General features: G+C 48.9%; 1 protein-coding gene across 21 annotated transcripts in view; it reads right to left on the bottom strand.

The window, feature by feature from the left end:
• LOC125288604 (mitogen-activated protein kinase kinase kinase kinase 4-like) overlaps positions 1 to 25,345 on the bottom strand; it is a 58,400-nt gene that overhangs the window by 7,790 nt on the left and 25,265 nt on the right. Inside the window, exons 3-23 of one of the 21 annotated variants that reach the window (XM_048235099.1) lie at positions 24,920 to 24,976; positions 17,770 to 17,895; positions 17,553 to 17,663; positions 17,022 to 17,112; positions 16,408 to 16,538; positions 16,022 to 16,076; positions 15,569 to 15,647; positions 13,666 to 13,841; positions 12,844 to 12,916; positions 12,443 to 12,653; positions 11,347 to 11,559; positions 10,981 to 11,067; positions 7,535 to 7,669; positions 6,415 to 6,642; positions 4,880 to 4,983; positions 3,797 to 3,924; positions 3,072 to 3,169; positions 2,707 to 2,715; positions 1,757 to 1,932; positions 1,177 to 1,294; positions 294 to 542 (exon numbers count right to left, since the gene is read on the bottom strand). In XM_048235099.1, the coding sequence (XP_048091056.1) occupies positions 294 to 542; positions 1,177 to 1,294; positions 1,757 to 1,932; positions 2,707 to 2,715; positions 3,072 to 3,169; positions 3,797 to 3,924; positions 4,880 to 4,983; positions 6,415 to 6,642; positions 7,535 to 7,669; positions 10,981 to 11,067; positions 11,347 to 11,559; positions 12,443 to 12,653; positions 12,844 to 12,916; positions 13,666 to 13,841; positions 15,569 to 15,647; positions 16,022 to 16,076; positions 16,408 to 16,538; positions 17,022 to 17,112; positions 17,553 to 17,663; positions 17,770 to 17,895; positions 24,920 to 24,976 (2,655 nt within the window). Of the gene's footprint in view, positions 1 to 293; positions 543 to 1,176; positions 1,295 to 1,756; positions 1,933 to 2,706; positions 2,716 to 3,071; positions 3,170 to 3,796; positions 3,928 to 4,879; positions 4,984 to 6,414; positions 6,707 to 7,534; positions 7,670 to 10,716; positions 10,756 to 10,951; positions 11,068 to 11,346; positions 11,560 to 12,442; positions 12,654 to 12,843; positions 12,917 to 13,665; positions 13,842 to 15,568; positions 15,648 to 16,021; positions 16,077 to 16,407; positions 16,539 to 17,021; positions 17,113 to 17,552; positions 17,664 to 17,769; positions 17,896 to 24,919; positions 24,977 to 25,345 lie in introns of all 21 variants that reach the window. The other 20 variants (XM_048235100.1, XM_048235097.1, XM_048235101.1 and 17 more) reach the window with 20 other exon arrangements.

The raw sequence follows: 25,345 nt of genomic DNA, 5'->3' as shown, positions 1-25,345 counted from the left end.
CTGCCCAGTCCATCTGGTCTAACGTCTCGCGGAGTGGTGGTTAAGTGTAGCAGCAACAGACAGAGGCAAGAGCAGAAAGCCAGAAGGAAAAAGCCGTTTCACCCCAAAGCCACTGATCTGAGGTCAGCTTCCATGTTTGTAGCTCAAGATAGATTAGGGTTAGGGAGGTGACTGCAGCTGGTCCTAGACCAGCAGCTACAGGACACACACAGTTAGCCAGAAAAGACCCATCCCGTGCAGCGGAAGGTGGAAAGGGAGAGGGGGGTCACTACGGCACGCACAGGGGGACATACCTCGCCGGCAGCCAGCTTATCCAGGGGGGCGAGAGGGGACATGGAGAGGCTGGCGTGGCTGGAGGAGGAGGGGGAGCTGGAGGCCATGGAGGAGGAGTTGGGGGAGTGGTGGCTCTGCTGCAGGAGGTCGGGCAGGAGGTGGGCGCGGCCCGCGTAGCCGTTGCGCTCGTGAGGCGAGCCGCTCAGGCCCGGAGCCCCGGGAGAACCGGCGCCGGCGGCCGCAGCCAGCCGCTTGAGCTCGCTCGCGCTCTGGAATCAAGAAGAGTCACACAGCAGCTCTGAACCAGGGCCCAGTGGAACCAGGAGGTGCTGGAACCAGAGCCTGGCCCGGACTTGGCCCGGAGCCTGACCAGACCTGGGCCGCACCACAGCTACGGGACCGAAACCTGCCTGAGCTAGCTCCTATTCAGCTGCAGCTCAAGCGTCCCCCACTGGTCCCAATTAGTTGTTGTCTGAATGCTTAATAAAGCCGTAATTGAGGCAGAAAGAGAAATAAAGAGAAAGAAATCTCTAGGGACTAATGTGGTCCAAGGCTTCAGTAGGTTTTACAACAATGTTTTGGTTAGTGCTGAAATATGACCAGCGTTGTGTTGCCGTGAGGCATGGCAGGGCCCTTATTTGGAGATAAATAGAAGAATCTACTCTGAGTTGCACCATCTCTTATGTTGTGGATCCAAATCAAATGGTTCTAGTGCTTTCTAAGGAGAAATGGGTTGAACAGCAATGTCAAACAAAACAACAATGAGATAAATCTACAAATGAGATACAAACAGAAGTTTGAAATGAATGAACAAAATGGCAAAACATGAGACTGGTGAACAATGAACTAAAATAAAAGGACATTAATTCAACAGACCAAGTGACCAAGGATGTGAGCAGTTACCTGTCGGACAATTAAAGTGCCATCTTTGCAGGGTGTGGTGGCAGGGTCACTCTCAGTCTCGTCGTGAACAATCATGGTCTTCACAGATTCTGTCTCACCATTACTGAGCTTGGAGGACCTACAAAGAGAAGAGAACATGCGTTTCAACAGGAGCAGCCAATAGAAATGATTTTCTCCTGCTCCATTTATTAATGACTAAGATGCAGCCACAGACCCTTCCTTGGTGAACCCAACCCTACCCAAGTCCTACTGTGTCTCAAATATTCAAACTAGTACAAAACGAGCATGGAACTATGTCCACAGAGAAGACCACTGATGGTTTTTCCTCTCTAGACCCTTTCAACAATAAAAACAAAAACAATGCTTGAACGTTCTATTTGGGCCCCAATCTACTTCCTCTGCATTAAGATAACATATGGAATGTTAAAACGGGAGCCTTGTGGGGCCAACTATGATGCTGATAATGGAACTCTCTAGAAAGGGTCTATAGAGCGCAACTGGTGACTCGTTGTTGTAATGGAATGGAGAGTGGAGCGATGGACGCTACAGAGCGGGGCAGTGCGGTGGGCGGGAGACGTACCCAGCCCTGGAGTCCTCCGTGCCGGACGTCGACTCGTCGCCGGGGTCCTGGTCGACCTCCTCCTCCTCGCTGGTGGCCGAGTCCTCGCTGGAGGAGGAGTAGTCGGTCACGGTCACCTTGTGAGGCGGCCGCACGTCCTCCACCGCTCGCAGCTCCTTCGCCAGCGCCGTCAGGTCCTGGACGCCGCAGACACGGAGAAGGTCAAATATCAACGGTGTGACACCAAAGCATTAGCGCACGTGCACACACACACACACACACACACATACACGCATGCACACCAGGAGGAGCAGTTTGCACAGCTGAGCATTCAGACATTAGATAAGCATTGGCTGGTGAACATGGCCTTGGCAGGGTCACACTGTTACAGTTGTATTTGTGCAATGGAATGCTTATTGTTTCCAACTTGTCCCCAGCCTACCACTTGTGGCATTCGAATGTGACATTCTCAATCTATATCAAATGTGACTATCCAATCTAGCAGGTTGGTGCCTTAATAGATGAGCATTCCATGAGCAGTGCAGACAGCTTCGTTGCAGATATTTTAAGTCCGCATGTACAGAAATACACTCGTCACGAGCAAGTTTCATTAAAAATACCATTTTTAAATGACAGAATGAATCATGAAATTTGACAGTACTCGTCTGGAGTGAGATGATCAGAACCTGTCTGACTGAGGTCTGGTTTCCGTGAACGTTGAATGAGGTCATGCAGTGCAGGTGAGGTGTGTCGGGGCTCTAGAGCCGCCAATCACCACATAAGGTCTCAGCGAGCAACCACAAAGCCTGAGTAGCCAGTGGATGTGCAGGGAATGGATCAGTGATATGGGGAAGGAGGCCATCACAAGCCTGGCTAACTGTTGATCATGCAGTAGGAGAATTTCTATGGTGCCTCTCAAGAGGCAGTGCATATATATATAAATATAATGTCCTCTGTTCAAACAAGCTTACCACATCCCCCTACAGGAAATAAATACACAGCGATACCGGTCGATGGGCATCCACACACGCAAACATGACACAAGAAACACATGTCAGGCAGTCTTGGCTGTGGTTAAGGAAAGACATCCCACAAATGCTCATAAACTAGTTACTCAGCTCTTGGCTGTTTTTAATGGGCTTTTAATGAGCACACAATATGCATTATACTAATCAGAGGACATCATGTCACATAGTCATAAATAAAGTTAGACATACAGTATTTTTTGTCATTGTCTAATACTAGTTATTTCCTTCATCCAGGACTCCTACCCTTAACTAGAGCTGTTCTATTGTGTTGATATTAATGGGGAAATTAATTTAGTTTAGAAACTCACCGCCGGGCGAGTGGGTCGGACGAAGTCCTTCTTCTCCTCAGTCTTCTTCCCAGCATGCTCTGGACGCTGCATGGGAGAACCCTCAGACTTGGAGGACGCTACACACAGAGACAGACCAAAATTACACACAGGGTCTTTAACATGACAAGAAGAGGAGGAGGTATACGTTTCACAAGTAAGAGTGTGTCTTCATGAGGGAGAGAGAAAGTGTGTATCTGTGTATTAGTGTAAAAGTGATGATCATATGGATTCATTAGTTAGAATGTGTCTTCATGAGAGAGTGTGGCGAGTGCTTAAGAGAGAGAGAGAGTGTGTGAGTGTGTGTGTGTGTGTGTGTGTGTGTGTGCGCAATGTTTCCCATACATTGACTTATTTGTGGCGGCCCACCACAATATCAACATTGACCACCACACAATGATTTTCCAGGTTGTGCTAAATTGTGCTTAAATCTGGTTAGCATCATAACCACGCTGCGCTAATTTGTTAAAAACTGTTGCATTCAAGTTAATTCTGCAAACCAACCACCACAAATAGAATTCAATTCTGTGGGAAACACTGGTGTGTGTGTGCACACATGGATATATGAGTAAGAGTGTGTCTTTATGAGACAGACAGACAGACAGAGAGACAGACAGACAGACAGACAGACGAGAGAGAGAGAGTGTGTGTGTGTGTGTGTGTGTGTGTGTGTGTGTGTGTGTGTGTATTAGTAGTGTAACACTCACAGCGTGCTCTGAACTTGTCTCCTGAGCTATTGTGAGCGGTCTGGGAGCTGGCCGAGCCAGAGGAGCTGCCACTGCCCGGCCGAGGGGCCAACTTCTCCACACGCTCCCATAGCAGCCGGGGCTCCGCACTGCTACACACACACACACACACACACACACACACACACACACACACACACACACAGACGCACACACACACACACACACAGACGCGCGCGCACACACACACACAGACACGCGCACACACACACACAGACACGCGCACACACACAGACGCGCGCACACTCACACAGACGCACACACACACACACACACGCACACACACACACACGCGCACACACACACACACACGCACGCACACACACACACACACGCACGCACACACACACACACACACACAAGACACACACACACACACGCACACACACACACACACACACACACACACACACACAGACACACAGCACGCACACACAATAGACGCCACAAGACACACACACACAGACACGCCGCATACACACACACACAGACATCGCCAAGACACACACAGACAGACGCCGCGACACTCACACAGAACACACACACACACACGCATTACACACACACACGCCATGCCACACACACACACACCAAGCATTACACACACACACACGCAACAAGACACACACGCATGCGACGCTACAAGACACACACACGCATCGCCACACACACACACGCACACACACACACACACACGCACACACAGAAGCGCGCACACACACACACACGCGCGCGCACACACACACACACACGCAAACAGACACGGTTAATTTCTTATTGCAGCTAGATAACAGATCTCCTGCACACAGTGGTATGAACGACAACATGTTGCCTCCTCCTGCTCCACACATGAGACTTCAACATTCCCAAATATCTTAGAGGACAAACGCAAATAAATACACAACTCAGACTGGGTGAACCCTACACTCTGAATAGTAAGATCACTGGTAAATTACATGACATTTTCAAAACGCAATGCAATGCCGTTTAAGAAAACAGTACAGCCCACCCTTTCAGAAAAGAATCAAGGAACTGTTCCGGTACCTTCCAGTGGTCCTCTGTCCTGATTGGTTGGGGTGCTGGCCGCCCTGGTGAGGCGAGTCTCTACGTGACAGCACTGGAGATCTGGACGTGGTCCGCACAGGAACCTTCCAGATATACACACACACACGTTAGTTCCAATACATAACAATGAAGAGATAGGTGAGGCATAAAGACCCCATCTAGCTAACAGAGACCCTCAGCTCCCAAGAGGGAAATGAGTTAGTGACTAGCGATGGCCAAGGAGAGTCCATCACACAATTTCAATACTGTACTTCACAACAGCACATTCTCTGAGCTACAGAAGGAAGTGTTAACCCAAATTACAATGACATCTGAAATATTTGTAACTTGAACACTAATCTTTTCCCCATCCATATTCTGTCTGATCACACTAAAGTGGCTGGATAAGACTTGACGCAGCATGATTAGAAACTACTGGCTAATGTTAAGAGGGAGAGGGTGACGTGTGAGGAGGGAGGTAGGAGTGAGCATTCAGAAGAGAAACAGAAACATGAGCTCAAACACGAAATACGAGCTCAAACCTGAACAGACACTTAAAGCCAAAACAGCGCAGCCTTAAGCAGATTACGTGCTTTTCAGAGATTTTGTCAACGACAACGTCACTGGAATGCAACAGGCTGGGGACTACCTCTAGAACTACTCATATCTGTGGTCAAGCTACCATCCGTAATAACAGATCGGGACTGGAGAGTTAAGAACAAGGCATACTGCTGAAAACTGCAGATTCTTCTCTTTTTCAGTCCGTAGTAAGTTTCATGTATTTATTCATTTCCATTTTTAGCGCAATTGTACAGAATGGAAGAGAGAACAAAGTCAACAACCAAATCGAAATCCACAAACAGTAGAGCAAACAGCCCAAGACAGGTCCATCCCAACAGGTTTCCAAATGATTCAACACACTAGCTGACTGCAGTGCTACCAGTCTGACACTAGGGGGCAGCCCTTCCACTAGATAGAGCCACTGAGTAACCCTATATGCTTCCCAGAGCTACCAGCAATACCATACTGTTTAACACTAGGGGTGCTGCAGTGCTACAATACTGGGGTGAGTTTCCCAAAACCATAGTTGCTAACCTAGGCAATGGGAATTTGCATGGCAACCAACAAAGTTGCTAACTTTGTTAGCAACTATGGTTTTGGGAAACGCGCCCCTGTTTAACACTAGGGGTGCTGCAGTGCCACCATACTGTTTAACACTAGGGGTGCTGCAGTAATACCATACTGTTTAACACTAGGGGTGCTGCAGTGCCACCATACTGTTTAACACATGCTACCATGTCTGAAACTAAGGGAAAGCCCAACTAATACCCTTCCACTAGATGGCGCCACTGTGGCCCCACCGAGAGAGAGAGAGAGAGAGAGAGAGAGAGAGAGAGAGAGAGAGAGAGAGAGAGAGAGAGAGAGAGAGAGAGAGAGAGAGAGAGAGAGAGAGAGAGAGAGAGAGAGAGAGAGAGAGAGCCCTCCAGTGGCGGGAGACGGCGTGGGCCCTCCAGCAGTGCAGCAGCTCTGCTTACCCTCGGAGGCACCTCCTCCTGGCCCAGGGGAGGCTGGGGGGCGTGGGGGGGCTGCGGGAGGTCAGTGCGGGCAGGGTGGTGCTGCTGGTGGTGCTGGCCGGGGTGGTGGGGCTCCTGAGAGCGCAGGTGGAGGTGAGACAGACTGGGGATAGGGTCGCTGAACGAGTGCGAGCGAGAGACAGGGGGAGCGGCGTTGCTCTTTAGAGCGGCCAGCTGGGACCACTGCACCTTCCGGACAGGGAGAGAACAAAATGGAGGAGAGGGAGGGGGAGTGTGTGTGGGGGGTGCAGACAGAGAGACACAGCATGAACACACACACAGAGGAAGAGAGGTGATACATGTATGGACACAAACCATACACACGCACCAGACACACACACACACACACACACACACACACACACACACACACACACACACAAAGGAAGAGAGGTGATGCATGTATGGACACAAACCATACACACGCACCACGCACCAGACACACACACACACACACACACACACACACAAAGGAAGAGAGGTGATGCATGTATGGAATTTCAACAGACATACAAGACACCAGAATGTACCAAAACATGCTTCACAGAGGTTACACAAAGAGACATTTGCATACTCAGTTGTATGAAGCACAAGGGCTTGAAAGGTATCAGTGTGCTGAGAAACAGCTCAGAAATGATCCAGGAGAGAGTGGGCGGGATAAGAGAAGATAACAAGACTGTGACGGCCACATCATGCAGCTGGCGGTGAGGAAGTGCTTTAGTGAAGAGGGAGGCTATCAAGGCTCGTCGAGCTATAGAGGAGAATCAGACTAACACAAAATAACCCACAGCTAAAGGTTATTTGCCTGGTAGATCGCTATAAACTAGTTGAGTTTACAACCCATTGTCGAAATTATCATTTATCTGACTATGCCAATTCTGGCTAAATGTCAATAATCTCAGTTCTGATATTACATGGAAACACCAACCTAAGTAAGGCTTAGTGGAGGGTATAGAGGGGAAACACCAACCTAGGAAGTAAGGCTTAGTGGAGGGTATAGAGGGGAAACAGGTAGAGACAAACACAGTAAAAGACACTTCGGGGACCAACATAAGATGGGATGAGGGGTTGCCCTGGTTACCTGTGGTTCCATAGGCCTGTGCATGACCTCGGAGTTCCCGTTTGAGAAGGGCTCGGAGCGAGGCGGGACAGGGGGCTGCTTGGGTGGGGCGGTCTGGGGGGAGCCCTGCGCGGTCTTTCGGAAGCGATCGTCCTGCTGGACAGGGGGGGGAAAGAGACACAAGGAACACTGAGGATCTGGGAGAGGAGGACGGGCCAGACGAGAGAGAACACGGAGAAGGACGAGGAGACGGGGAGCCAGTCCATGCCATGCTCCATGTCAAAACACCAGGCTCGGACGCAGGACAGCCAGTCCATGCCATGCTCCATGTCAAAACACCAGGCTGGGACGCAGGACAGCCAGTCCATGCCATGCTCCATGTCAAAACACCAGGCTCGGACGCAGGACAGCCACCAGGACGAGAAAGTCGACGACATACGCTGGAAGTTTCATTCTCGTTTAGGAAAGGGTTTGTGGCTTGCACTCGAGCCAAGTGGTGTCACTGTTCCCTCACAGTGGTCTCTAAACTTGGCTGAAACTACTGGCCCAGTATAGTGTGTGTGTGTGTGTGTGTGTGTGTGTGTGTGTGTTATTCGTGCTCAAGTGGATGGCCATCTGCATATTTTTCATCAGGTAAATGGCTCGAGACAATGCAGAAAACACACATAACATACAGACTCCATGACACGACTCCATGCCTGACAAACACAGGAATAGTCGGGACGTGTTAAAGACGCAACAGAACTCTACAGATGAAACATCAAGTGGACCCAACAGACACGCTACTTTAGGCCAAACAGCTCCAACGTGCAGCCTGATTAAGTAGGAACATGTTTTTTTACCATTAAAGGCACATTTTTGTGGTTAATTACATCTATAACATTGTTAGATCAATTTTGGATTTGTGAGATATTAACACATTGGTTACTAACACAGAATCCCAAATCATATACTCTACAAGGTCAGGGGTGTTAATCGACATAAAAATTCAACTAAAAAGCGTAATTAAGTTTAAAAGAAAACTAAAATGACAAAGCAACAAGCTATTTGTAGCCCAACTCCTGACTGACTACAACATGAATACTACAGGGACACTAGACAGGATGGAGACACATTTAGTATAACCAAATGGGGAAGTAGAGATCATGAGATGATGAAACCCCTGTTTGCATGACTGGGGGTAAACCACTAACATGTTAATTCCGACCATGTTTCGGGGACTTTGCTACCAGGAATTAAAACTCATCCAACACCAAACAAAAATAATGTTATGTGAAAGGCTATATTACTGTCATTTGTATATTATTGATTTGAATATCATCCACTGTCTATCATTATTTCAAGAAGCGTAACATTAATTAGAGTTGACGAGATGTTTCATCTGGAGAGGGTTTAGTATCTGTGGAGGAGAGGCAAACATTCAGCATTAGAGGCACACAGGAAGACCTCTCATGGTCTCTTCTGTCACTTTCAGACTGATGGTTGTGAGAGATGTGGGTTTCAAACGTCCCAAAGCTACTAATTCAATTGCAAACCTACTGTTTGCGCTTTGCCATTTCTAGACACCTATTGAGGATTCTATTATTTATTGTTGAATACACTAGGTTCACCTTGGCCTGATTTATGAAACATAAATGTAAAATGGATATTATGTAAAAAGAAACACATAAAACAATATGGAAAACTGTACATAAAGTAACAATACCGCAAAAATAAAAATAAATAAATAAATAAATAAATAATAAATAAAACCAAAACCCTTCTGCTCACACAACCACTGATTTGGCCAAACCAGGAGACAAACTGCGGAGCCAAACCGGCAGCCAAACGGAGGGGTGATTTCACATGAGCAGCCAGAAGCAGCAGGCAGCGGGTGTCTTTTGAGAGGGGGGTGGTTCACCTCTCCGCTGGGCCGGGGCGGAGGTGGGCTTGTTGAGCTCTCATGGGTGGGGTCTGTAGGGGCATCGCGGCCCTGTCTGGCGGCTCCTGCGGTGTGGGACTGGGCTCTGTGCCAACGTGACCCGGGGACTCGCCCATCGCCTCGCCCATCGCCTCGTCCACCGACAGCTCCACTAGCGGGGCATCTGCACCAACAGGGGGCGCTATCTGCGGGAGACAGGGCTCCCAGGAGGGACGTCGCTCTAATGCTTTGGCCTGCTCGGCCAGAGGGGGCTGAGTCTGGGTCTGGGTCGGGGGCAGGCTAGCGTCGTCTGGGGGATTGGACTGTGGGGGTCGGGGCGCATCTTTGAGACGGGTGACGGGAGTTCTGGTCCAGTCGTGGCCCGGTTGCGTTGGCGGCTGCGTTGGTGGCTGCTGCTGCTGCTGCTGGAGGGAGAGCAGGTAGGCCTGCTCCTGACGCAGCTGCCTCTTCAGACGCTCCGCCTTACGCTGCTCCTCCAGCTCCTTCCACTTGAACTCCTGGAGTACAGGGAGGAGCGCAGCACTAGCAGTCAGCCCATAGGGGGCGCCACCACAAGAATAACATGGAGACCACTGGAGATGGGCTTTTTAGGGCAGACAGCAATCAAGATACTCTCTCTAGTATCATGCATTTTCATGGTGAAAGATTTGAGTGATGAAAGCTTGAAAGATTGTTTTTGCTTTTACGAAGAGAACACATCTCAAAAGTGAAAGAGTATTCAAATCTTTCATTTAACTTCAGCTATTACTGGATATTTGGGTGTAGTACTGTGAGAAACAGGTTGGGTTAAAACAGATAGGGTTTTGTTGCCTGAGAAAAAGACATAACATAAAACAAAACAAAGGGTTATAAAGAAGAAAGATGAGAAATCAAAAAGGTACAAAAAGATGACTTGTCTGGATCAAATAAATTATTTTTCTTTCTGCACTATAAAATAGACTCCTTAAAAGGGAACCAACACGTCAACACACTTCAAGTCTAATCTCAGCTTCAGTCTACGCTTCACATGAGACCTGGGTGTCTAAGGCAGAGGATCCAAATTCCATAACTAGAAGGTCTGACTGGGGAGAAAAGGTCAGTGAGGCAGGGCGGAGTGGAGTCAAGGTCAAGGGGTCACAGGGTCAAGGTCTTAGTTTCTTTCCTGGGTCTCTGCATTCCCTCATGTCTCCAAACTAGCCTTTTCTTACAGTGGACTTATCCTGGAGAACAATAACACACAGCCAGCAGGCACGGTGGGACACCTCCGCTTGGCCCAAAAGTCATTTCCTGATGACCTCATTACCTCAATTCTTGACCTGGGGGGGGGGAATAGTTATTTTGGCTAGATGCCAAGGAAAATCTGCTTTCACTTACATCTTCATGTACACTTCACTAGCACAAAGCCAGGGCCTAACCTCCCAGGTAAGATTCTTGTTCACACACTCAGCACACAGTTTCCCACGCTTAGAAGAGAGTTGAGCCTCCCAGAGAAGGCTAGAGAAAGACACAACAGAGAGTAGGGGGGGAGAAGACCGGACGAGTGTGAGCGTGAGGGACGAGTCCGTACCAGTAGCATGGCCTGCTCATGGAGAAGCTGCTGCTGCAGGATCTCCAGGTGCCGCTGCTCTTCCTCCAGCTGACGTCGGATATACTCCTGTAGAAAGAGAGAGACCACTAACCTTACTCACACACCAAACATGGAGGACAACAGAGGGGCGAAGTCACGCAAAACATAACAATGTAGACACATATTAGGGAAAAGACAGTATGGCATAAAAGAGTATGGCATAAAAATAAATGTTTGGAAATGTCCGTAGTCTAAATTATGTTCATAATATTTACTTTATCCACTTTTAGAATTTTTTATACATCCAACAGGACAAGATGCCCAGCTGCCCCGTCTAGTCCCACAGAAGTTTTGCCCATGGTGTACCTGTGGTGGCGCACGCACCTGCTCGTGGCGTACCTGTGGTGGCGCACGCACCTGCTCGCGGTCGTTCCTCCTCTTCTCCTCTTCGGCTCTCCTGCGGTCGTCCTCCTCCTTGCGCCTCCTCTCCATCTCCTCCATGCGCCTCTTCTCCTCCTGCTCGCGCCTCCTCTGCTCCCGTTCCTGCTGCCTCCGCATCTCCCGTTCACGCCGCTGTTGCTGTGGTACACCAGCAGGGGGCAGGAGTGAGCACATTGCCACATCTCACACGCTCATTTGTTGCTCTTTGGAACATTACTTCTCAGAGAGACGGGTATTCTAATGTGTATGGGTTAGGCAACGATCATCTGTGATAAAATGGTACGGTAAGTAAGATAATTGCACCTATTCAATGCGGGATTGTTGCCTTTCAGTCTGACAAAAGAAAACAAGCTTATGACAGCAGGCATTACCAAAAGTGTCTGTGTTTCAGACACACACACACCTGCTGGCATGTCCAGACATGTTCTTATGCTCCCATTTACTTGACTGTAGTTCTGAATATAATCTGATTTGATTGGCATACAGTAGTAACCAGGGTTTACATAGCCTAGACTATAGCCTATTTGTTACCGTTCATCGTGGTTTTTGCTGAGAAACAAATAGTTCGCAACAACACACGAACTGAACTTGAATCAAACATTCTTTAGAACACAGCTGATTAACCATCTGCTTTTCACTTTTTAATGAAGCTCCAGTAGTTGCGGGGTGATATGAAAGATCTGCATTAGGAGCACAAACGTTGCCATTAACAGCGGTCAGTCGAAAACAATGACCGCTAGAACTATTGTGAAGAGCCGTGTAATAACATTGTTTTATTTGATTCATTTTTAAAAATTCTTCTTCAGAATAAAGTGTTTTTTGCGGTTCATCACTTGCAACACACTAAACTTGACCCATTAACGCTCAATGTTCATGTATTTTCCTATTAGTTATGCTGGTTGCTTGCTTTCCTATTAATTAGGCTGGTTGTTCCTACTAGTTGGCTGGTTGCTTCTTTCCTTCAGCACCTACTGTAGGCCTTAGTGCCCTATAGCCAACAGCACACCACACACACACACACCTCCTCAAGCCGTCTCCTCTGCTCCTTCTGCTGCTCGATGCGCTTCTGCCGTTCGGCCAGTAGTTGGCGCTTGTACTCCTCCTGCTCGCGGAGCTGCTGCTCCTGCAGGAGTTGCTGGCGTCTCAGCGCCTCTGAGCGCTCCTTGTTCTCCTGCTGCAGCCGGATGAAGTCCCTCCGCAGGGTCGACTCCCCCGGCACATTAACAATCGAGCTACACACACACGCACACACACACACACACGCACACACACACATTAAGTGAAGTCACTCTGTCAGGGTATACTTAACCCACAACAGACTGGGCTGCAGTCTAAGAGTAAGCTGCTTCATTCAGTGCTACATTAATCAATATCAGTGAAATAATTTGTAACAACATAATTGATTTAATTGGTATGGGGTACCTGGGCTCTCCCTCTGCTTCAGGGGGATCCTCCTCTTCCTCCTCACTGCCACTGTACTCGTACTCAGTCTCATCTGGGAGCACAAGAGAAAATGAGGAGCAGAGAAGAGCTCTGTTTGAGTGTGTGTGTGTGTGTGTGCAGAGAAGAGCTCTGTTTGAGTGTATGTGTGTGCAGAGGAGAGCTTTGTTTGAGTGTGTGTGTGTGCAGAGAAGAGCTCTGTTTGAGTGTGTGTGTGTGCAGAGGAGAGCTCTGTTTGAGTGTGTGTGTGTGTGCAGAGAAGAGCTCTGTTTGAGTGTGTGTGTGTGCAGAGGAGAGCTCTGTTTGAGTGTGTGTGTGCAGAGAAGAGCTCTGTTTGAGTGTGTGTGTGTGTGCAGAGGAGAGCTTTGTTTGAGTGTGTGTGTGTTCACGGGGGCCTCTCACACACCCATCTGTTTCCCTGCGGTCAGCTTGGCCTTTTAGGGGAGTGTGTGCATGTATGTGTGATGTGTGTGCATGTATGTGTGTGTGCATGTATGTGTGTGTGTGTGTAATTGTTTGTGTGATGTGTGTGTGTGTGTAATTGTTTGTGTGATGTGTGTGTGTGCATGTGTGTGTGCGTGTGTGTGTGTGTGTAATTGTTTGTGTGATTTGTGTGATGTGTGTGGAATTGTGCACGTGTGATGTGTGTGGAATTGTGCACGTGTGATGTGTGTGGAATTGTTTGTGTGATGTGTGTGGAATTGTTTGTGTGATGTGTGTGGAATTGTGTGTGTGATGTGTGTGATGTGTGTGGAATTGTGCACGTGTGATGTGTGTGGAATTGTGCACGTGTCAGCCACTCACCCTTCTCCCCTCTCTTCTTGCGCGTGCGGTCGATGTGGTCTTTGAGCTGGATGCGCACCTGCCTCTCGTTGGGCTGGTCCCGGATGAAGGGGTGCTTCAGCAGCTGGTCCGTGGGCGGCCGCTGAGTGTAGTTCTTCACCAGGCAGCCCTCGATGAAGCTGAAGAACTTCTTAGACCTGAGAGAGAGATAAAAGGTGACAGGACAGGGGTCTGAGTGACCACAGGGCACTGGGAGCGGGGGGCTCATGGGTCTGGGGTGGGACACATGTGGATATGTATCTGTGGGAGAGAGAGAGAGAGAGAGAGAGAGAGAGAGAGAGAGAGAGAGAGAGAGAGAGAGAGAGAGAGAGAAAGGAGGGAGAGAGAGAGAATAAAAGGAAGAAACCAAGCGAAAGAGAGAAAGAGCAAAAGAAAGAGAGAGACAGAAAGGAGGGAGAGAGAGAGCGAGAGAGAGAGCGTGAGGGAGAGACAGGGAGAGAGAAAGAAAGAGGGAGAGAAAGACAGAGAGAGGGAGAGAGAGAGCGAGAGAGAGCAAGAGAGAGAAAGAGAGAGAGCAAGAGAGAGAGAGAAAGAAAGAAAGAAAGAAAGAAAGAAAGAAAGAAAGGGAGAGACAGGGAGAGAGGGAAAGAAAGAGGAGAGAAAGACAGAGAGAGGGAGAGAGAGAGCGAGAGAGAGCAAGAGAGAGAAAGAGAGAGAGCAAGAGAGAGAGAGAAAGAAAGAAAGAAAGAAAGAAAGAAAGAAAGAAAGAAAGAAAGAGAGAGAGAGAAAGCCGGTATTGTGGCCGGTATTGTGGGGACTGGTTGCTGAGCTGATATCATGGAAACTCTGAGCAGCTGCTTTGATGTGTGGAGGAGAGTCAGAGCTCAGGTATGAGGTCGGCATGGAAACGCTCTGTCTTGTGCCCATCTCAGCCCGGGACGGCCGGTCAGACCAGACCAGATGTGCCCCAGATGCCAGGCCAGCGGGCATGCAAACGGGCAACATACACACACACACACACAACTGGAATTCACACGGGCAACACACACAACTGCAACTAGGGCTGAGGAGCTAACCACACCTTCACACCACCACCCTCCTCTCCATCCTGACTCATCACTCCTCTCACTCTTCTCCATCCTGACCACCACTCCTCTCACTCTTCTCCATCCTGACTCATCACTCCTCTCACTCTTCTCCATCCTGACCACCACTCCTCTCACTCTTCTCCATCCTGACTCATCACTCCTCTCACTCTTCTCCATCCTGACCACCACTCCTCTCACTCTTCTCCATCCTGACTCATCACTCCTCTCACTCTTCTCCATCCTGACTCATCACTCCTCTCACTCCTCTCCATCCTGACTCATCACTCCTCTCACTCCTCTCCATCCTGACTCATCACTCCTCTCACTCTTCTCCATCCTGACCACCACTCCTCTCCATGCGTTCCCTTAACTTAGCTTGAACTGCCATTCTGTTCTATGTGAGTAGCACCTACTACTGCACTAACATGTCTTAGCTGCACTCCAGACTGCTCACTTTTTTTTCCGCTTTGGATAAAAAAGCCTCAACTTGCCTGAAGTAGTCGTAACATACTGGGAATTCCCATGTTCCTTGCTATTCATTTAAACAAGTAACATACTGGGAATTCCCATGTTCCTTGCTATTCATTTAAACAAGTAACATACTGGGAATTCCCATGTTCCTTGCTATTCATTTAAACAAGAGCATCGCTCCCTAAGGTAAAGAGAAGAGGCTGTGTGGAATTTGCTAGTGAAATAAATACTGACGACAACTGACAAAAACACAGGTATTAAACAATGGCTTGAGCACTGCATGCTGATCTCAGAGAGGCTTTGAGGGAGTTACTGGTGGGAGTTACTAATGGCTGTCGTTGCAGGAGTGCTCATCTTTGACTCACCATTTCTTGGACTTGAGTCTCGGAGGAGGGTTTCTGGGAATGAGGAACAGGGCTCGCATGGGATGCATGTCACACAGCGCTGCAAGGGCAAAGGCCAAAGGCATACACACACACAGATTTAGATCTGAAGAACATGCTGAATCCATCAGTAATGAGACAAAGTAGGAATTCAGTCCCTTGCTTGAGGTGAATAACAAAATGGAAGAGACAAAGAGAAACAAATAAGAAGTTATCTACTGGATGAGAAAGAAAGAAAGAAAGAAAGAAAGAGAGAGAGAGAGAGAGGGAGGGAGGGGGATAGAAGAGGGAGAGAGAGAATGAGAGAGGGGGAGAGAAAGAAAGAGAGCGAGAGACAACCAGACATAGAAGTCACAAAAGCTCAGACACAGCAGTAGGGCGAAGAGAAGGAATTTGGGTATTTAAAGGACAAAACAAGTCAACAGTAGCACTTACGTGGGGCCCCTTCAGCCATCTCAATAGCTGTGATGCCACAGGACCACAGGTCACTCTGAGGAGACAGAGAATAGTAAAACACTACACTACACTACACACACACACACACACACACACACACACACACACACACACACGTATCCTGCGTAACCGTGATTATTTTCCCTAATGTGCCTGTGTGCTACTGTGAGTGTGTGTGCATACCCTGTAGTCATATGTGGCGTCGGGGTTCTCATCGCTACTGTGAGTGTGTGTGTGCATACCCTGTAGTCGTACAGTATGTGGCGTCGGGGTTCTCATCGCTACTGTGAGTGTGTGTGTGCATACCCTGTAGTCATATGTGGCGTCGGGGTTCTCATCGCTACTGTGAGTGTGTGTGTGCATACCCTGTAGTCGTATGTGGCGTCGGGGTTCTCATCGCAGGCGATGACTTCTGGTGCCATCCAGTAGGGTGTGCCAATGAAGGTGTTCCTTCTGCCCACTGTTCTGTCCAGTTGGGCGCTCACACCGAAGTCCACTGCGTGCACACACACACACAATAAGGATTTGCATGCACACATACAAGAAAATTCTTCTTTATATTTTAACAACAATTACCATTATTATTAAAAGTGAGAAATACCAGGAGATCAACATGATTTCACAGTTTTACTAAATATGTAAATCAGTTATTGGTTCCTATATCTCACCAAACGGGGACCACATGGCTATTCAGGTGTCTGTGTCTCCCATACATTGACTAATTTGTGGCGGCCCACCACAATTTCAAAATTGACCACCACACAATGATTTTCCAGGATGTACTATATTGTGCTTAAATCTGGTTAGCATCATAACCATGCTGTGCCAATTTGTTAAAAACTGTTGCATTCAAGTTAATTTTGCAAACCTACCACCACAAATAGAATTCAATTATGTGGGAAACACGGCTGTGTCTGTGTGATTTCAAAATCAAACACTAATGCCATGTTCATTCCCACAGGACAGGAAGGCTTCTTACCCAGCTTGACCTCCGCATTCTCCGTCAGCAGGACGTTTTGGCCCTTTATATCTCGATGGATGACATGGTGAGCATGCAGATGGGCCAAGCCCTGAGCCGGAGCAGACAGGCAGAGACAGCGACGTTTAGAAGAGAGAGTAACATGAGGACGAGTGCAAGTGCAAAGATGATCTAGATACAGTCCAAGTTTACTTTAAGGCATAAAATGCACATTGATAAGTGCATATTCCATGAACAATAATCTTGGGTCTCTCTGAGTGTGCTGAAACATTCAAATTATCATTCTGTATTGTTTCATTTCACTACGTTCACGTCTATGTTTAATGTTTGTTTTGTTTACAACCTCGCGGTTGGAACGGTTTCAAAATAAAAGACCCAGAGAATAGGAAAAGGCCAAAAAAAGCAAACGACATAAGGAATGCATTAATAGTAAATGGAATCGTGACTTTAAAAATGAAAATTGTGCCAAGGTGTCTATGAATGCACATGATTTTGTGTGTGTGTGTGTGCGCGCGTGCGTGTTGTACACACCCTGAGGATCTCTCTGGAGATATATGCGATCCAGTCCTCCTTGAGTGTGTTTCCCTTTGTGTTCTTCACCAGGTCTGTGATGGAGCCAGCTCCACAGAACTCCATCACCAGCTGCACACACGTGAAACCAAACAGAGATATCGGGGTAGATGTGAGCAAAACTAACTGCAGCCACTGAAAAAGGCACAGAGTGTGTGTGTGTGTGTGTGTGTCCTACCCAAAGCTGGTCATCATTCCCAGGTGGACTCTTCTTGATGAAAGCTCCATAGTAGGTGGCAATGTTTCTGTGATGGGAGTACTTCTTCAGCATGTTAATCTCCAGCTTAATCTCCTCCTCTTCATCCTGCAGTAACACACACACACAATGAAGTGGGTTAATTCACAATGGTATTAATTCTTAATGGTAGCTTTGGCCAAAAGTATTTAAAATAATTGATGTATTTATAGCCTATGACAAATAATCTGGGGGAAGAAAGTGGAAGAAATGCAGATTAGGGCATCAGATTAAGATAACAGAACCTGTCTCCCTCTCCCTCTCCCTCCCTCTCCCTCTCCCTCTCTCTCTCTCCCTCCCTCTCTCCCCTCTCCCTCCCTCTCCCTCTCCCTCTCCTCCCCTCTCCCCTCCCTCTCTCTCTCTCCCTCCCTCTCTCTCTCTCTCTCTCTCTCTCTCTCTCTCATCCATGCCATTCCGGGAAGGGAATCCTCTGACACACTTTTCCCCTTTTTTTTTTTTTTTTTTTTTTGCCTTTAAAAAATAATACAATTCATTCTACATGCATCCTTCAGTCAACAACACTTCTAAAAGCCACCAGATGGCTTATGGCCCAGAATGGAACTGTACTATTGCATGTTAATTACCCATTGCAGTGAGAGCATCATGTAAAAGTCCAATAAAGGCAGTGGACTCAGCTCGTGAACTGTGGCTAAATGAAATGGCCTGGGCAGATGTTGGCAGCCTTGCTCCAATGGCTGTGCTTCCCCTAATTATGCATGATCCTCTTAGCCCTTTCTGCCTTAGCACATACACGCATACCACGTAAAACACTGGTTTCAATGACGCGCGTGAAAACAAAAAACCCTGCCGCCACATGACCTAAAGTTATGAGTCTTTTCACAGGCCTTTCAAAGCTCTGACCCAAAAGAACTCCCCCGAGTGTCCGTGTGGACATATGTGCGGGTGGGTGTGCTCTCTGCGTCCAGTTTCCTGGAAGATTAAGTTTCATCTGAGAGCAGAGTTGGGGGGCAGAGGCCACTAGGAAGGCAGATCAGTCAGGGAGACCCTTGTGTAGTCCTGACCCAGAGCTTAATCCCTGTCTGGAACACAAGCCTCAGGGACTCTGATAGCTGCTGTCGGAATACCTTCAGGCGCTAGTGTTACAGCGTCATGTTTGAACGACCGCGCAGTTAAGCCCTGCATCTGGCCGGGCTCGAACCTGCAACTTGCAGCACCGTCGGATTGGGAGGCGGGCGCGCTAGCAAGGGAGCCAAAACCCACAGGTGCTAGCATCTCTTCCTAGCACGTCTCTTAAGGAGCTCAAACCCACAGGTGCTAGCATCTCTTCCTAGCACGTCTCTTAAGGAGCTCAAACCCACAGGTGCTAGCATCTCTTCCTAGCACGTCTCTTAAGGAGCTCAAACCCATAGGTGCTAGCATCTCTTCCTAGCACATCTCTTAAGGCGTCGGGGAGGGAGGTTTTACTTAACGTACATACCGCGCAGCTATACCAGCTGGGTATCGTTACACTGGGCCCTCTAGAGTCTGTGACTTCCATTCAGTCTGTCGCAGGTCAGAGCGATGTCACTGCCGATAAGGAATTTAAGAGACGGTCTTCCAGTACGCTAGCAAGTTAGTGACTATGGCATGTCTCATCCAGGGTGTGCATGTATCGCTGAAGTTCCTGAACCTGACGGGAGGGAGTCGGCATTTGGCCTTCAGCCAGGATAGCCCCATCTCTCCCCTTCACCCCATCCCAGAATGGAATGACAGAGCAGGAGACAGGCCCTGCTGTGGTCGCACAGAAAGTGCCATTGTAAGAAGAGGTCACAAAAAGCAGTCACAAGACCCCTGGGAGTAGACCATTAACACAAACTCACTCACACACACAAACATCACACACATACACACGGACATTAACTTCCCAGACCGAGTTTAACTCGACACACTAGGCATTTCCAACAGCATGTGACATACATTACACATGTCTGACAAAGAGCCATTGAGCCGATGGGCAACGTGAGCATCCCGATTTTATTAATAATGCTGCAGCAAGTGTGTGCACAAACTCACGGATGTGTCTCCACACACACACACACACATCAATGTTATTTTAGCCTTTCCACTCATACGCTTTGTGGAAAAATCATGCAGCTGAGATGATGTCATCCTCCTCTTGTTACCACCCGCCGTCTGTGAGGACCATAAGGGCATGAGAGGCCCATCTTGCACACACACGCACGCAGACACACACACACACACACACATCTTACAGGCCCCGCTAGCTCCACGCACACACACACACTCTTACAGGCCCCGCAAGCTTCATTCATACATACACACCCAAATACATTCCACAACACTCAATTCAGAACAACAATTCAAGAAAAGGAAAACGTGAAGTTAGAAAGTGTGTGTGTGTGTCTGTCACACATGAAAGAGAAAGACAGAATGTGTGTTTACATAAAGACTGCTCACAGGAGAGATGGTCTGCAAAAGAATGAAAACAATCCCCCCCATCTCTCTCTCTCTCAATGTGGGTCAGGAAGAGCAGTGTGGGTGGAGCGAGGTGAGGTGAGTTCACTCATCAAAACATCCCTCCAATCTCAGGTGGTGCAACCTCGAGCAGGTTCCTGGCACACGCACACACACACGCTGGCCTTACTCACCTCTTTCGAGGAGCGGCAGACAGCCCTCAGGCTACACACCCTTTCCTCCTCGCAGAGGTAAACAACAACACACCTATGCTCAACAATCCTGCACATCCCGCACAGTCACTGTTGTACCCTGCGCACACACACACACACAAAGTCACTGTGTACCCTGCACACACACACACACAAAAAAGCTGTTGTTGCCTGCGCACACACAAAGTCACTGTTGTACCCTGCACACGCACAGTCACTGCTGTACCCTGCGCGCACACACACACAAAATCACTGTTGTACCCTGCACGCACACAAACACACACACACGCGCGAGCGTGCAGCGTCACTGTTGTACCCTATACGCACACACACACAAGCGCACAGTCATTTTTGTACCCTACGCACACACGCACGCACAGTCACAGTTGTATCCTGCACACACACACACACACAGTCACTGTTGTACCCTGCCAGCTGGTCTCACACTGACTCGGGCCCATGCCAAACAAAAGACGCTTCCAACAACCAATGGGAAAGCCTATTGCCTACATATGAAGCCTATTTTGGAACTAATGCATGATTCAGACATACATACGGAGCAGAAAAAGAATGTTTTTGATTCTCCTGACCTAGTTCTCATGCTGCTGACCACTCAAGATCTCTCAGGGAGAGAGAGGGAGAGAGCGAGAGCGAGAGAGCGAGAGAATCATAATGCCACTGAGCCTCAGTTTGTCCATGTCCTCCCAAGACTAGTTTGTCTCGGATGACAGTACTTCTGTTTGGATTGGCTTAGCTTCAGAAGACCCTATTGCTCAAGATGATTATTTTCTCTTCGGGATACATGTCGGGTGGGGTGGGGTGGGCTGGGGGGCCAAGCACCACGGGCCAACTGTGTGAAATGCAGACGAGGGGGAAACGCATTGTGAGGGACTCTGGCACGGACGGAGGAGGGACTCAACACAACCCCCGACATGTGGCCAGCGCTAGCTGAGTTCTGACATTCTACTGCCCCAGACGGCGCTGTGGAGGTCAGACAGGAGTTCAGACAGGCTTTCTCTCGCTCTCTCTCTCCGTCACTCTCTCTCTCTGTCACTCTCTCTCTCCCCGTCACTCACACTCTCTCTCCCCGTCACTCACTCTCTCTCTCCCCGTCACTCACTCTCTCTCTCCCAGTCACTCACTCACTCTCTCTCCGTCACTCACTCTCTCTCTCTCCGTCTCTCTCTCTCTCTCTCTCCGTCACTCACTCTCTCTCTCTCCGTCACTCACTCTCTCTCTCTCCGTCACTCACTCTCTCTCTCTCCGTCACTCACTCTCTCTCTCTGTCTCTCTCTCTCTCTCAGTCACTCTCTCTCTCCGTCACTCTCTCTCTCTCTCCGTCACTCTCTCTCTCTCTCTCTCTCTCTGTCACTCTCTCTCTCCCTCCGTCACTCTCTCTCTCTCTCTCTCTCTGTCACTCTCTCTCTCCGTCCTCTCTCCGTCACTCTCTCTCTCCCTCCGTCACTCTCTCTCTCCCTCCGTCACTCTCTCTCTCTCTCTCTCTCTGTCACTCTCTGTCTCCGTCACTCTCTCTCTCTCTCTCCGTCACTCTCTCTCTCTGTCACTCTCTCTCTCTGTCACTCTCTCTCTCTGTCACTCTCTCTCTCTGTCTCTCTCTCTCTCTGTCTCTCTCTCTCTGTCACTCTCTCTCTCTGTCACTCTCTCTCTCTGTCTCTCTCTCTCTCTGTCACTCTCTCTCTCTCTCTGTCTCTCTCTCTCTCTCTCTCTGTCCTCTCTCTCTCTCTCTGTCACTCTCTCTCTCTCTCTCTCTCTCTCTCCGTCACTCTCTCTCTCTCTCTCTCTCTCTCTGTCTCTCTCTCTCTCTCTCTCCGTCACTCTCTCTCTCCCAGCCTCCCTCGTTCAGCTGCGTAGGTCAGGCAGGGGTTCAGGCAGGCTCAGGCAGGCCTCACATACTCAGGAGAATGGGCGCTTCCTGCCTACTGTGTAGCGCAGCTACTCCATATCGCACTGCTCAATTAAAGAGCCTAGCATTAAGCAGGCATGAGAGCTATGATTGCTTTAGCTTGTTTCCATTGTGTGCGTGTGTGTGTGTGTGTGTGTGTGTGTGTGTGTGTGTGTGTGTGTGTGTGTGTGTGTGTGTGTGTGTGTGTGTGTGTGTGTGTGTGTCGCGCGCGCGTGTAGGTGAAGGGGTTCGTTAACACGAGTGTGGGTGGTCGTGCCTGCAGTTTTCTAGGTGGGTTCAGATGTTCTTGTTGTGTCCTCACATGCTCTGAGGGATGTGTGTGTGTGTGTGTGTGTGTGTGTGTGTGTGTGTGTGTGTGTGTGTGTGTGTGTGCGCGTGTGTGTGCGTGCGTGCAGGTGTGTGTGTGTGTGCGTTCTCTCATGTGGTTTCCCCTGTTAGTGCTATGACGCAGCTGTAAACCCAACCCTGCTTAGAAGTAATGATGGCGGCCTGCTGGAGCTGCGCTGCGCTGTGCTGCTTTGCGCCCCTCTCCCTGCTGTTGTTACACACCCTCAGAGCGATGCCAAACACACTGCATCTACAGCAGGCTCCTACAGAACAAGCCCAGAGGAAGAGAGCGCATTGTGTCTGTCTATGTGTGTGGGTGTGTGCAGCGTGTGTACTGCTCGCATGTATTTGCATGCATGTGAGTCTCTGCCTTGTGTGTGAGATGGTATGCTGTTTATATGCGTGCGTGTGTGTGTGTATAAGAAACTCTCTGTCCATATATAGCCTATAGGAGCCAGACGTGTGCTTAAGAGACAATTCTCTATGAAGTCTGTTGACTCTGTTCAACAGTATACAATCCTGGCTTGTTCACATTGTTTAAAGGGACACCAGGCAACGATTTTCGTGTTAATTAATCATCTTCGTAGCCCACAGCTAACTAACAGCCAACAAAAATCACCTTGCAAACACACCACCACCACAACAGGCACTGAGCACAGCTAGCCAACCTGCTCACTACAGCACAGCTAGCCAACCTGCTCACTACAGCACAACAGGCACTGAGCACAGCTAGCCAACCTGCTCACTACAGCACAGCTAGCCAACCTGCTCACTACAGCACAACAGGCACTGAGCAGCTAGCCAACCTGCTCACTACAGCACAGTTAGCCAACATGCTCACTACAGCACAGCTAGCCAACCTGCTCACTACAGCACAGCTAGCCAACCTGCTCACTACAGCACAACAGGCACTGAGCAGCTAGCCAACCTGCTCACTACAGCACAGTTAGCCAACCTGCTCACTACAGCACAGCTAGCCAACCTGCTCACTACAGCACAACAGGCACTGAGCAGCTAGCCAACCTGCTCACTACAGCACAGTTAGCCAACCTGCTCACTACAGCACAACAGGCACTGACCACAGTTAGCCAACCTGCTCACTACAGCACAACAGGCACTGAGCACAGCTAGCCAACCTGCTCACTACAGCACAGCTAGCCAACCTGCTCACTACTCACTACAGCACAGCTAGCCAACCTGCTCACTACAGCACAGCTAGCCAACCTGCTCACTGAAGCATTTGAGGAAAGTACCAGTATTTGCAGTAAAAATAGTTCTTACTGGAGAACAAAATTACATGCCGACAGACCTATGCAGCTGGTGGGAATGATCATTTTAAGGAGCTAAACAAGTTGGCTGGTGACACAGTACTCTTAAATAGTGAAGACCCCCATAATGTAGCTTGAAGTTCTAAAAAATAGTTTTCTGTACTCTATACTTTTGTTAAAAAGTGCCATTCTGTTTTATTACATGTGGCGAGGTACAGTGCGCATGCCAGACTCTTTCTTGTGGAAATGTAGCATAGATGAAGTAAGATGAAGTTCAAATTTCCTGCATGCGGAGGCCCCTCCTGCCTGTTAACCAGCCTGGTAAAACTTAAGTGAGTGTGTGTGTGAGCCTGACACACCCAGACAAGACTGCTGTCATTTACAGCCAGGCAAATATGCCCATATATGCCTAAAATATGCAGCAAAAGAAAAAGTCAAAATCACACGCACACACACAGCTTTTGAGCCGGTAGTTCACCTGGGTTTGGACTACAGCTTTCTTACCAAGGACCACATCAGATTCAGAAGAAGAGTCCCAGGGTTCAACATAACCACTGGCCCGGGGCAAGAGAAAGAGCCTGGTGTGTCAGTTCTGCCCCTCACCATCATGAGGCATTCCAGTTCTCCTCTGATGCCACCTTGCTGAAGTTAAGCATGTGGCTACTAAAATAAGCATTCAGTACAACGGAATTAAATGACAGTGACTGGGGCCAAATGGGGGTGAATCTGATGTTGTCCTGTCAGGAGGATGAAAAGGCACAACGTCTACATCTTCTTCTCATACCAGCTCACAGAGTACACAGAGGCCTCGTGGGCGGCCACTGTGGACGCCTGGGATAGGGCGGGACGCGGCAGAGGCCTCGTGGGCGGCCACTGTGGACGCCTGGGATAGGACACGGCGCTGGGGTTTCCCACGGAAACAGGTCGGGGTCAGGGGAAAACCTTACCTCCGTGACGTCCATGACCTTGATGGCGGCGAGCTGTCCGGTTTTGACATGTCGGCCCTGAGGAGAAAGGAGACAATAATAGCATCAGTCACCTGCTGTCCTACAGATAAGACTGTGTGTGTGTGTGTGGTGGAGGAGGAGGGGGGGTTAGGGTCGTTTGTGTGACATGTTTATTTGATCGTGTGGTGTGGTTGCAAGGACAGAAGTCTAGCCTATATCCCACATTTAGGTTACATGTACACTTGTACGAGTGTGTGTGGTGCATGTTAAAGCATGGGAGTGCAGTGTGCCCTACAATGGTTATTGGTTACAATGGCAATCTTATACATACAGCAATTGGAATGTCTGAGGAGTAATTCTCATGCAGGATGTAGCTATTATGGCCGGTCCCCAGAACCCACCCCCCACCACTGCAGTCCACAGCAG

This window comes from Alosa alosa, chromosome 23, assembly GCF_017589495.1.
Source record: "Alosa alosa isolate M-15738 ecotype Scorff River chromosome 23, AALO_Geno_1.1, whole genome shotgun sequence".
In the NCBI taxonomy this organism is placed as follows: Eukaryota; Metazoa; Chordata; class Actinopteri; order Clupeiformes; family Clupeidae; genus Alosa; species Alosa alosa.
Note: the sequence above shows the minus strand (reverse complement) of the source record. Positions and strands in the feature narration are given on the sequence as shown.